Below are 12,559 nucleotides of genomic sequence, written 5' to 3'. Positions count from 1 at the left end.
AGAGCCACAGTGTGCTACTAGCCCTTTGAAACAAAAGTTTTGTACTTGACTGTTCCTACCACGTGTTTAAGCCAGTGACAACTTTAAGAGACAATCCTCTGACTGTTACTGCCCTTCATGAGTGAGTGCATGTTGAATGTTTGGAAGGGACAAAGTCAAAGTTGATGGACAGTGTTTCCCAGATGTTGATTTTGACTATGAAGATGCCAACCACATTATCATCACCGTCATGTTGCTGCTGCTCATATATACCATTATTACCATTATTTTTGAACTACCTAAGTGAGTAGAAAAATCAAACAGCTTTGCACATATCGTAGAAATGTATGTCTTTGTGACAACAGCAAGTAGTGGTTTTAACGTAATACAATTTGGCATTCATCTTATTGTGGTCATACATAAAGTAGCCTGCAGAAATGGAACACTGTATGAGTTTTTGTTTTTTGTGAATGTGACTTTCTCTGCAGGCGGCTGATGGATACAGAGGATGAGCTGAGTGACATCCAGTCAGACTCAGTGCCATCAGAGGTCCGGGACTGGCTGGCTTCCACTTTTACCAGGCAGAGGGTGCTGAAACTTCGCCGAAACGAAGATAAGCCACGCTTCCGCAGCATTGTCCATGCAGTGCAGGCTGGCATCTTTGTAGAGAGGTTTGATTTTCTTTTGACCATTATCAATGGTTTGGATACCAGTGCTGCTTTTAATGGCTTTTGGGACTATGGGGGTCCAACAATTCATAACTCAATTAGTTTTGATGATTTTAATAACTTTCAGCTTTTGAGACCAATTTACAGCTCACAAAAGTAACATTTTCAAAGTCATTGTAGAGCATTTATATTGGTTCATTCCATGCCAATTAACCTAAAATCCACAACTTTTACCAGTTCATCATGTTGAAACTTCTATCAAATTCAGGTATCTTTCAAAACCCTGTAGCAGTAATCCAAATACTTTTTTTGAAGCTTTTTTGTCTAATCACACCAGTGTTTGTAGAAAAAAAACATCAAACACAGTAACTTTATTGACTGTTACTTGTGTATTGTATTTGTGTACATTGTCTTGGACTCTGAACAACTTCAAATGAAAATGTCCTGAAAGCTCTGACAGAGCCCAGGATAATCTATGAGGACTGATTTATTCTGAGTAAGTCCACCATAAAAATACTGGGTTCTGTGTGTAACAGTCAGTGACGGACTGGGAACATAAAACGGCCCTGGCATTTTCACCCACCAGCGGCCCACGGGAGGGGGGTGCGCACGCCCACGCGCAATTTTTGACGCACGTAAAGAACAAGCACGTTTGATAGCCCCGGTGATAGTAAACGTAAATTCCCAAGCTATAAACAACTACACACCAATACATAAAACACATTAATAAATCATCAGAGCCAGCCACTCCATAATATAAACGTGTCTTACCGTCACGCAGTCATCCATGTCTACCTCTTCATCCTCCTCTTGCTCACATTCCTCACTGTCCTGGCAGTATTAGCGCTAGTGCTAGCTGAAGCTGCACTTGATTTTAAAAACAAATCAGTCGGTTTGCAGCATTTTTCACCGTCAACCAACAGTGCTCTATGAGATTTCTCTATTTTTCTCCACTCCCACCTTGTGTCGCTTGATACCTCGATTCATTTTTTTGCTTAGCTTAAACTCAGTCAACTTCCAACTTCCAACCTCCAACTTCCAACAACTCAGATGGTCCACTCGATTCAGTCTTGAAATTCCCAGAAGGCATTGCTTCATTTTAACTTTTGCAAACAACTATTCAAATAAAAAAATGCAGGTAGATTTGTTTTATTTCAAACCATGCACGTTTTTGAACATCTGAATAAGACATTTCGCTACAAAACAATGCAGAGTGATATAAAAGTTTGTAACTGTAGAAGGTAACCATGACTGTGATATAGAGACTAGTATGTGGCATATAAATAGTGATTAGACCATCACCTTATTTAGTGACAAAAAACGTCATTATTATTATTTAGTTAAGTAGGCCTATTATTTGTCAGAGTTAACAGGCCGTTTTGTTTGTTTGTTGCTTTTTTCCCTCTTTTTTTTGGCCGCCTTCAGCTCCGCTTCATTTTTTATTATTTTTATTTATTCATTTATTGATTTGCGGCCGCCTTTTGACGCAGCCGCTCCGCTTTATTTATTTATTTATTTAGCCTATTTATTCATTTGTGGCCGCAGCCGCCTATTGATGCAGCCTGCGGCCGCATCACCGGGCAGCATCACAGTGGCATTTGCCCACATTGCCCAATGGCCAGTCCGTCCCTGGTAACAGTTGACCTGTATTTGTGTAGCAGAACACAGACTCAGATCCTGAACAAAGCTGCTGTGCCACTTGCACTATCGCTCACAACATGCTCTCGATTTAAAGATGGACTAATTGTTTCAGCAACTGCACAATGCTGCAGGTGTATAATTAAGTCAAAGGAAAGAATCTGACACACAGCCAGCTGTTGACAACAAAACAGATCACCATCAGTGTTTCCTCTACATTCATTAAGGAGTGGCGGGCCGCCACTCCTAAATCCTAGCCGCCGCTCCTTCAAATATCTTTATTTTTATTTTTTTTCAATTGTCGCAAATACACCACCGCCCATCATTTCTCCACCTTCACAGCAGAGTCCAGCACTGGGTCGGGTGTAGCGAGTGCTGAGGTAAACTAGATAACTATCTTGCTCAGTATCTACTATTTGGAGTAGATTCCCCCCGCCCTCCCCCAATAAGTTACCGGTGCCATCGACGTTAATTACTCGCGAGATCGCGGCCTTGAAAGTGACATCACGTCAAGCACCCAGGCACCAGGTCAGAGAGTCAGAGGAGTGTCATCTTGAAAATAGGCCAACGACTTACCGGAGAAAAGGTAGACTTATTAGCTTAAGAAAACTTATAATAGATTTCATAAGTTCATTAGACATTCACAAAATATTGATGGCCAGCTAAGGTTACGTAACATATCGGTAGCTTAATTAATTGGGCCGGTGCCAACTCAACTCTGTGTCGCTAACGTGAGTAAACTAATTGATAGCATTAAGCGAATATATACACGCCATGATGTAACTTCTGACTGCATTTTCAGATGAGCTTGTTCAAATATTTCTCAAAACCCAGAAAAATTAATTGTTCTGAGCCTGGGTGCAATCTTTGCCACTGATTCTACAGCCCCATCAAGAAATTATTATTTATTGTTTTATTCATTTATTTTTATTGGTGTATTTTTGTTATCATTTTTTATTTTTACATTCAGCCCTTAAAAAGCCCTTTTCCATTCCAGCCATTCAATAAAAAGGGGTTATATGCTGGGCATAAAAGTAAAATCTGCAGTCAAGTGTCATTTGTTTATGCCGCCATGGCTCCCCCGGAGAGCCTGCCCCTGCTGCTGAAAAAAATCCTAGAGGAAACACTGTCCATTGTGATGTTTCTATGAAATCCGGGATACATTGTGACATCTGAGTGACATTATTGTTACACCCAGACATTGTAGCAACTAATAATGTAAAATGGCTCATAATGTAATAACGGCTCATAATGTAATAATTTCAGTGTAATAAAAGTTCAGAATGTAATAATCGGCTCATAATGTAATAAAATCACGGATGCATAACGTAATAAGGGCTTTGCGCATAATGTAATAACTTATTACTTTAAGAGCCATATTGATACTGCTCATAATGTAATAATAGCTCATATAGTGAGAAAAGTGTTGCATTATCATCATTTTACCTCTGTGAGCTAATAACTATATTGCCACCGCATGACTGTGACTATACTTAACACACTTTAGTATCAATTGATCAGTATAGAAGTTGGAAAGTTATGCTGCTTGTATCATGTATTTAACATAAGTAGTAGGAAAATAATGGGTAACACTTTACAATAACCATCACTTATAAATGGTAAATAGACCATTTATAAATGGTAAACAGATAGCTAATTAATGTTTAGCCATCATTTATAAACAGCATATAGACCATTTATAAATAGTAAATAGATCATTTATTAATGTTTAACTTTCATTTATAAATGGCAAATAGATTATTATTAATGTCAGTTAATAGTTACTTTATCATTTACAAACAATGTAATTATAATTAAAAATGTTTATTAATTATTAAGAGACAATTTATTAACAGTTTATAGTTGCACTTATCACAATCTTAACACTATTTTAAGCATTTGTTAATGATTTCCAAATGATTTATATACCTTTAAAGGAGAACTTCGGTCGATTTAAACATGCAGCTTCATTGCTCAAGCTACCCTTGACTTGCCAGTACCGAAGACGCGAACACATTTGGTCCAAGCATTACAGAGCTCCGTGAACGGAGACTTAGCATTGACAGCTAACAGCATGTGGTCAGAACTTTACACTGGGTTTTAAGCGTCTTAACATGCTCCACATCTCACACCAAAAGTTATGCAACATCAGCAGACACCTTAGCACACAGCACTGTAGCGTGTATGACTCAAACTGAATAAAAAAGTAGTTAAAACAGTGTGTTTGTGCAAGGAGCTACTTACCTGTTTGTTGACATCTGTGTCTTCCGGTAGCTATACCAAACTAGTCAATCCGTCCAGCGTGCACTTACTCCCTCACTGGCGGAGACGGAAACGTAATCCAGCATTTTTGTGTTTATGTTCATAATGTACATGTCCATGTTACAGCCTGTCATGAGCCATGAGCCTTACAATAGCCTGTTAAGCCTGTTAAGTGCACACTCGATGGATATGCTAGTTTGGTCTAGCCACCGGAACACACGGATGTCAACAAACAGGTAAGTAGCTCCTTGCACAAACACACTATTTTAACTACTTTTTTATTCATTTTGAGTCATATACGCTACAGTGCTGTGTGCTAAGGTGTCTGCTGTTGTTGCATAACTTTTGGTGTGAGATGTGGAGCATGTTAAGACGCTTAAAACACAGTGCAAAGTTCTGACCCCATGCTGTTAGCGTTCAATGCTAAGTCTCCGTTCACGGAGCTCTGTAATGGTTGGACCAAATTTGTTCGCGTCTTCAGTACTGGCAAGTCAAGGGTAGCTTGAGCAATGAAGCTGCATGTTTAAATCGACCGAAGTTCTCCTTTAAGAAATTGGTTGTAAAACATCTATAAAGCACTTAATGGTTAATATTTGGTTTTTAAACCATCAATAAACATAACTTAGATGGTTATTGTAAAGTTGCAACTGATGTTTGTAATACTTTGTAAATGGTTAATAATTGGTTTATAAACCATCTATAAACATTACTTAGATGGTTATTGTAAAGTTGCGACTGATGTTCATAATAATTACTTAATGATTAATAAGCTGTTTGTAAACCATCAAGTAACATTTATTTGACTATATTAAATCTTGTATTGGTGATCTCTTAGAGAGCTCATTTGTTAACCAATAACAGAATTGCAGTTGATTTTTATGATCAACTTTAAACACATTTCAGAACAAACCTTAAAATCAATGTTGATTTGCAGCACTGCACTACAAATAAATAGGGTGGGAGAAAGAGAGACTTAAAAAAAGTCAACACAACAGATATTCAATAAAAACCTTTATTACAAAACTGCAATTGCCATGCAAACATTATTTTAAAATATGTAACATGAATGTGAAACAAAAATAATGGTGCCTTGATAACAGGAAAAGACATTTTAGAATCACGAACAATTACTTCTGCTCCCTGTTGTTGTACGGTATAAGCTTACCCACTGCTTTATTTTTAGCTATTTTGGCCCCAACTTCTGCATCATCTTGAATCACGTATTTACATTTGCTGACAAAGTCAGCTAACTTATCTCTTTTACGGAATCTTGCCAGTAGTTTTTCAAACTTATCTGGGGAAGCTATGGCAAACTCCGGGATTGCTGCTTTACATCTCACCGTCAGCTCTGTTACACCAGCGAATGCACATGCTTCGCCCAATTCCTTTACACTGTTGTATGCTCTCAACACCCTCTTGTATCTGGCAATGATCTCCATGGGACGACAGGCTAAGAGTTAGTAAATAAGGATGACATGGTCAATCAAAAAATCAACAAAGTAGCACACAACTACTGGGACACCTCAATTTACAACAGCAGCTGATAAATCACCATATCCAATTCAATTTCTACAGCTGTGACTAGTCTCTTATATCATCACAAGTATTTTTATTTGTATGCATATCTAGCTGACTAGATGCTTTCTACTGCAATAATCTAATTCAGTAGTAAAACAAATAAGCTCAATGCGCCAAAAATTACATTTGAAAAGCACATCTCTTTCCAGAAATCAAAACATGGTTACTCAAGATAATCCACAAACCTCATGAACAGTTTCACTGAAAACTATTACCTTTGGTAGAAAATAGTTCTCTATCCACAATGACTGTGGATAATCTTGAATTACCAGGTCATGATTTCTGTAAGGAAACATTGCCTTCGTTTTTGTCCAATGTATTTTTTTCACACTTTGAGCACCACAAACCCAATGCCATTCAACTCCATTGTATTGGGGTGATAGTGGATATCTCTACAACTGATGTCTCTAACCCTTGCCATATCACACACAGACCATCTTGATGGATTAATATCATTCTGGGGAAGAGGAAAAATATGTTGGGGTTTTCTCTTTTGCATTTTATGTGAACTTCTCCTTTAAATGAGTACAACCACTTTGGTAATGAAATGGTTAGAATGTCAACCCAAAATTGACATCCCTTAGCACAAATGTTTCATACTTCTAATCTAAAATCAATAAAACTTTTTTAAATCGGAACCATCCCCTTGATTCACCTCTTCTGCCAAGTGATGTCTTTTCTTTTGCCACCTTCTTCTTCTTCTTCTTCTTTTCCTTTTCGATGTGGCACTTTTTTTTGTCCCTATTCTTTTTATACCATTTTCTTCTTTTCCTCTCATCTTTTGAAGAGGAGGACGAGGATGAAGAGTGGCAGATGAAGAGGAGGAGGTGGCTGATGAGGGGGGAGCAGATGATGATGACTCCCGTCACTACGGCATTGGCCTGGGCTAAAAAGAGACAATTGTGTAGTATAAGTAATAATAATAATAACAATGATAATAATAATAATAATAATAATAATGAATATAGCTGCAAGCGGTTCTAACCTTTTTCGCCCCAAACCGGCCACCCTGACCCTCATCCCCCGCAGTTCACGACATCGGCCGCCATGTTCCTCAAAGATCTGTGCAACACATAGCCATGATAAGCCCAAGATTTCTCCAAATTGGGTTTTCAGCTACATGCTAAAGGCATTTATAGCGTCCCCTATAGGTTGAGCTCAACATGCTTTAGTGGGCAGATTACCTGTCCCGTTGTGAACCTACCCACCAAGTTTTGTGATGATAGGACAAAGGGTGTGGGAGTTATGGCCAATCATTTCTTTTTTTTTTTTTTACTTTATTTTTAAATGCAAAATTTTAAAGTTTTACAAAGACAAATAAAACATATAAGTCAAACAAATAAACAAACCTGAACATTCAGGTCACCGGGGAAAATAAAATATATTGTTCCAGAAAGAACAAAAATCATACAATAATATTGCTCCATGTGATATAGGGTTACAGACATCCACAAGTGAGGGAAGGGAACTGCTCTATTCTGTTTTCTCGCTTACATACAAGAGCCATTTCAACCAGTACTTCTGGGCTTTGTTACGGTTCAATCTCAGAGAAAAAGTCAGCATCTCCATTTCATATATTTCTTTTACAGTGGCTGCCCACTCTTCCACAGTCGGCGGCTCCCTGTCCAGCCATCTCCTTGTTAACGATTTCTTGCTGGCTATCAGTAATATCTTAAGGAGATACTTATCCTGTGGGTTGAGATCAACTGGTAAATTACACAAATATACAGTCTGAAAATTACACTCAATGTCAAAACCAAGAATTGAATTAATTTCTTTAACTACAACTAGCCAGTACAGCTGAATGACTGGACAACACCAAAAGATGTGACAGTGACCAGCCATCACATTATTACATTGTCTCCAGCAATGCCCAGATTCTGTTCTGCCACTCTGTAGATATTTTCTTCTTGGGGTGATAAAAAATCTGATGATGTTCTTCCATGCGAATTCCCTCCATTGCCCTGAACTGGTGGTGGAAGCATTTATTTCACATATGTTTAGCCAGTCGTCCTCTGTCAAAATTATATTTGCTTCCCTTTCCCAGTTACACTTGACATATGATGTTGAAAGTTTTTTGTAAAGTTGCAGGCATAAGTATAGTCTGGAGACCACTTTCCTTTGGATTTTACCTTTATATGCATCAATAAGAATATCAATGAGGTCCAAGTCACCTTCCTTTAGGATTCTAATATTTCTATCAAAGTGATGCCTGAGTTGCAAATACCTGTAAAAATCTTTTTTGTCTAAATCATGGTTTTCCTGTAATTGTTGAAAACTGTCCAGGCCAGTATCAGATGAAATTAAGCAATATGAAGTAATGCCTTTTCGTGTCAGTTCCTTAAATCTCATGTCAAGTTGTGCTGGTCTGAAATCCCTATCATGCTCAACCCATCTTAATAATCGTGCTTTTCTCTCCAAGTTTGAATTACAAATCTCTTTGAACCAGATATTAAGGGGGATTTTTGTAAGGTCACTTAGCTTACTTGAGTATATAGTCTTGAGGGTTTTGTCACCCAGCAGAGGTTGGAGAGGGATATCAAGCTGGTTCAACTCTAGTTCTTTCCATTTTGCATCATAATCCTCTTTACACCAGTAAACTACATATTGCAATTGTGCTGCTTTGTAGTAGTTCTCCAAACAAGGGAGTGACATCCCTCCTTTATCTCTTGGCAGGCATAATGTTTTGTAGCGTATCCTTGGTTTCTTGTTCTGCCATATAAACCTAGAGATAGTCCGATTCCATTCGTTGAACTGTTTAATTGGTACTTCCACAGGTAGCGATTGAAAAAGGAACAACAGTTGAGGCAGAACAATCATCTTTATAGTTTCTATTCGGCTGTATAAATCAAGCGTCAGAGGAGTCCATCTGTCCAAGTCGTTTTTAATTTTGTTTGTGATAATACCACAATTTACATCATATATGTCTTCAAAGGTCTTGGGGATATTAACACCTAGATATTTCATAGTTCTAGTTTTCCATTTAAACTTAAATGTTTTACGTATATTTTCCTGAGGTAAATAATTAAAGGAGAGGATTTGAGTTTTCTCTATGTTCAGTTTGTATCCTGAATAAAAACCATATTGGTCAAGGCAGGACATTAACTTGGGGAGACTGGTATCGGGGTCAGACAAAGTTACCAAAATATCATCTGCGTATAAACATGTCTTATATTCTCTTCCCTTAAATGAAATTCCCATAATTTCCGGGTCTTCCCTGATTTTCTGGGCAAGTGGCTCTATAAATAGAGCAAACAGGATAGGGCTCAATGGACAGCCCTGCCGGCATCCCCGCTCCAAACAAATCGTATCTGAAAGACCACCATTTGTTTTAATCCGGGCCACTGGTGAGTTATATATGGATTTAAGACATCTTATAACAGTATCATTAAAACCAAAGTGTTGTAGAACTAAATATAAAAATTCCCACCGCACAGAGTCGAAAGCTTTGTCCGCATCAAAGCTAATTGCTAGGGACTTCGTGTTATTTCGGCTCATAGTGTCCATCAGGTGTATTGCTCGCCTGACGTTGTCTTGTGTGCGTCTATTTTTAATAAATCCCGTCTGGTCCGTGTCAATCAAGTCAGGGATAATATTTTCTAGTCTGCTAACTATAATTGAGGTGAATATTTTGTAGTCGGTGTTCAAAACAGAAATGGGTCTGTATGAGCTGCACTCTGTCTTATCTTTTCCTGGTTTCGGTATTACAGATATTATAGCTTCTTTCCAAGATGGTGGAGTCTCGACCCCCTTAAGTACATAATTAAAACATTTTAATAGCAGTGGGGTCAAGGGGTCCCTAAAAGTTCTATACCATTCTGCGGGCAGTCCGTCTCCCCCAGTTGCTTTGTTTGTTTTCAGTTTAGAAATGGCCTTATTCACCTCTGCTATTGTAATATCTGCAGTTACCTGCTTGTTTTGTTCTGTGCCAATAGATGGCAAGTCTAGAGAGTCCAGGAAATGCTTTATTGTTACTGGTTCTGCTAATTTGGGTTGAGTGTATAAATTCCTGTAATATATTTCAAATGATTTATGTATTTCTTCTGGCTTAAAGCACACCTGGTTGGTGACAGGGTCTTTTAATTTATAAATGAATCTTTCAGACTGCTGTTTTCTTAGTCTCCAGGCCAATATTTTTTTCGCTCGGGGCCCATTTTCATAGTAAGTTTGTTTGATATATTTCAGTTTAAGTTCCACCTGGTCACTGAGTTTCTTATTTAGTTCTGATTTTACAACAGCTATTTGTTCCAGTAGGGCCGGATCACTAGTCTCTATATGCTTCTGTTCCAGTGAGTCTAGTTCATTAGTCAAGTCCTTGAGTCGTTTAAGTTTTTCTTTTTTCTTTTGTGATGTCCACATTATAATATTCCCGCGTAATACTGCTTTTGCAGCATCCCATAAAATACTTGGTGACACCTCTGTGTTACTGTTAAATTCTGTGTAGTCCCCGATTTCTTTTTTAATGAAGTCCTCAAATTGAATATCATTTAGCAAAGAGGCATTAAGTCTCCAGATAGTATTTTTATGTGGGATGTCCAAATATATTTTCATATAACCTCCCGAGTGATCTGATACATCTCTAACACCAATGTTACAATCTAGGACCCTGTGTCTATCTGATCTAAACATAAAAAAATAGTCAATTCTAGAATAAACTGCATGGGGGTGGGAGTAGAAGGTAAATTGTTTAACTGATGGGTGGAAGTCCCTCCACACATCAATCATGCCAATCCTTTTAATCATTTTCTTAATGTACAGAGACTCAGAGTTCATTCTTTTTGTTGGGTTTGTGGAATCTAGGGTGGGGTGCAACTGTACATTCCAGTCCCCCCCACAAATCAAGACACCGGAAACCTCTGTAGCTATCAAATCAAATATTCTATTAATTAATATCCTATCTTGTCCTGGTGGTCTGTAAACGTTAAGTAATGTTACTTCTTTTGAGTCTAACGTTCCCCTCACCAAAACAAAACGTCCCTCCTTGTCTACGATCTGCTTGGAGAGTTGAAAATCCATTCTGTTTGCAATAAGTATCGCGACTCCTCTCGCATGTCCACTTGCATAGGAAGAAAAGAATGTATTTTTAAAACCCATTTTTTTAAATTTCTCGTGTTCTGTTTTTATCAGATGAGTTTCCTGCCAAAAGATAATATGCTGTTGTTCCCTTTTCATCTTAGCTATAAGCTTTCCTCTCTTAATTGGGTTCTGCAGCCCATTAACATTAAGTGTTATGATTCTATATTCTCGCTGAGACATTTAACGTTAAACATAGCTGTCCCCTCCACTATGTGCATCCACAGTGACCTTAACATTAGAACATAAACAAATGTAGTAACAAAGAACTTGTAACTTGAAAATACAAAGGAAATGAAAGAAAATACGGCTTCCATAACAAAATTTCCTCTTAGAAAGGAGTCCTGATTGGAGAGGGAACCCTCCAGTGTATGAAGGGGCTCTCCAGTGCCAACTGGGATAGCTCAGAAATGAGTATCAGTTCAGTGCACGCCCGGAATAGCTTAAACAGGCTCCCAGTCCAACGGTCTGATATTTTGATCTGTTAACAGTAAACAAAGGCGTTCCTCCCAGATAAACATTAGAGATTACAAAAGACGGGGTTGTAAAAAGAAAGCTGGGCACAGTGCTTCATTTTGAACAGGATCAGTGTTTAGTCTTATGCTAGTTTAAGCCACTGTGCTGGCAAGTCTTACCACAGGGGTGACAAATAGTTGTTAGGGTGGTGTTCACTCTGGTGTGGAGACTGTGTCCGCGGTGTCGCGGCGAAATCCGCTAAGTTTCTTCCGTGCCCTCTCGCCGTGTGTGTCTAGGTTCTGTCGTTTGGCCTCCACCGTCATCCAGGATAATTTCTTCAGCATCTCCATCGGTGTCGCCGCAGAGGGTCTCTCTCTGATGTTATCGTATGGCGTGAGCCCCCTCTTTCTCAGATCCTCCATGGCCTCTGCTGCGCTGTTATACATGACTGGACCACCGTCAAAAAACACACGAAGCTTAGCCGGTGGCGGGGTCTGGAAACGGAGGCCCTTTTCCTTTAGAAGCTTTCTGATGGGGGCATAAGCTCTCCTCTTTTTTTGAGTCTCTGCTGGATAGTCTTGATCGAAGTACAGCCTCTGTTGGTCGAGGCGAATCTCTCCTTTTTTCCACGCGGAGCGGAGCACCAACTCCTTGGTTCTGTACTCCAGAAAATAAATCACCACCGATCGGGGGCTAGCGTTCTGTGGTGGTTTAGGGCCCAGTGCGCGGTGACAGCGCTGTATACCAAGTTCAGTGTCCTGAAGCGACAGCTCGGCTCTAATAAAACTTTCCATAAACTCTTGCAGGTTGCTTCCTTCTGTATCCCCGGGAATCCCGAATACACGAATATTGTTTCTTCGTGAGCGTGCCTCTAAGTCAGTCAGTTTAGCTTGAATTTGTTCTTG

The 12,559-nt window shown here is 38.9% G+C and overlaps 1 protein-coding gene across 2 annotated transcripts in view; it reads left to right on the top strand.

Moving 5' to 3' along the window:
- The window catches only part of pde1ca (phosphodiesterase 1C, calmodulin-dependent a), a 227,500-nt gene that overhangs the window by 91,396 nt on the left and 123,545 nt on the right, over positions 1–12,559 (top strand). For both annotated transcript variants that reach the window (XM_030398475.1, XM_030398474.1), the window contains exon 5: positions 468–650. In XM_030398475.1, coding sequence (XP_030254335.1) covers positions 468–650 — 183 coding nt within the window. The remainder of the gene's footprint in view (positions 1–467; positions 651–12,559) is intronic.

The sequence above is a fragment of the Sparus aurata genome, chromosome 19 (assembly GCF_900880675.1).
Source record: "Sparus aurata chromosome 19, fSpaAur1.1, whole genome shotgun sequence".
In the NCBI taxonomy this organism is placed as follows: Eukaryota; Metazoa; Chordata; class Actinopteri; order Spariformes; family Sparidae; genus Sparus; species Sparus aurata.
This window is presented reverse-complemented; position numbering and strand designations above follow the sequence as displayed.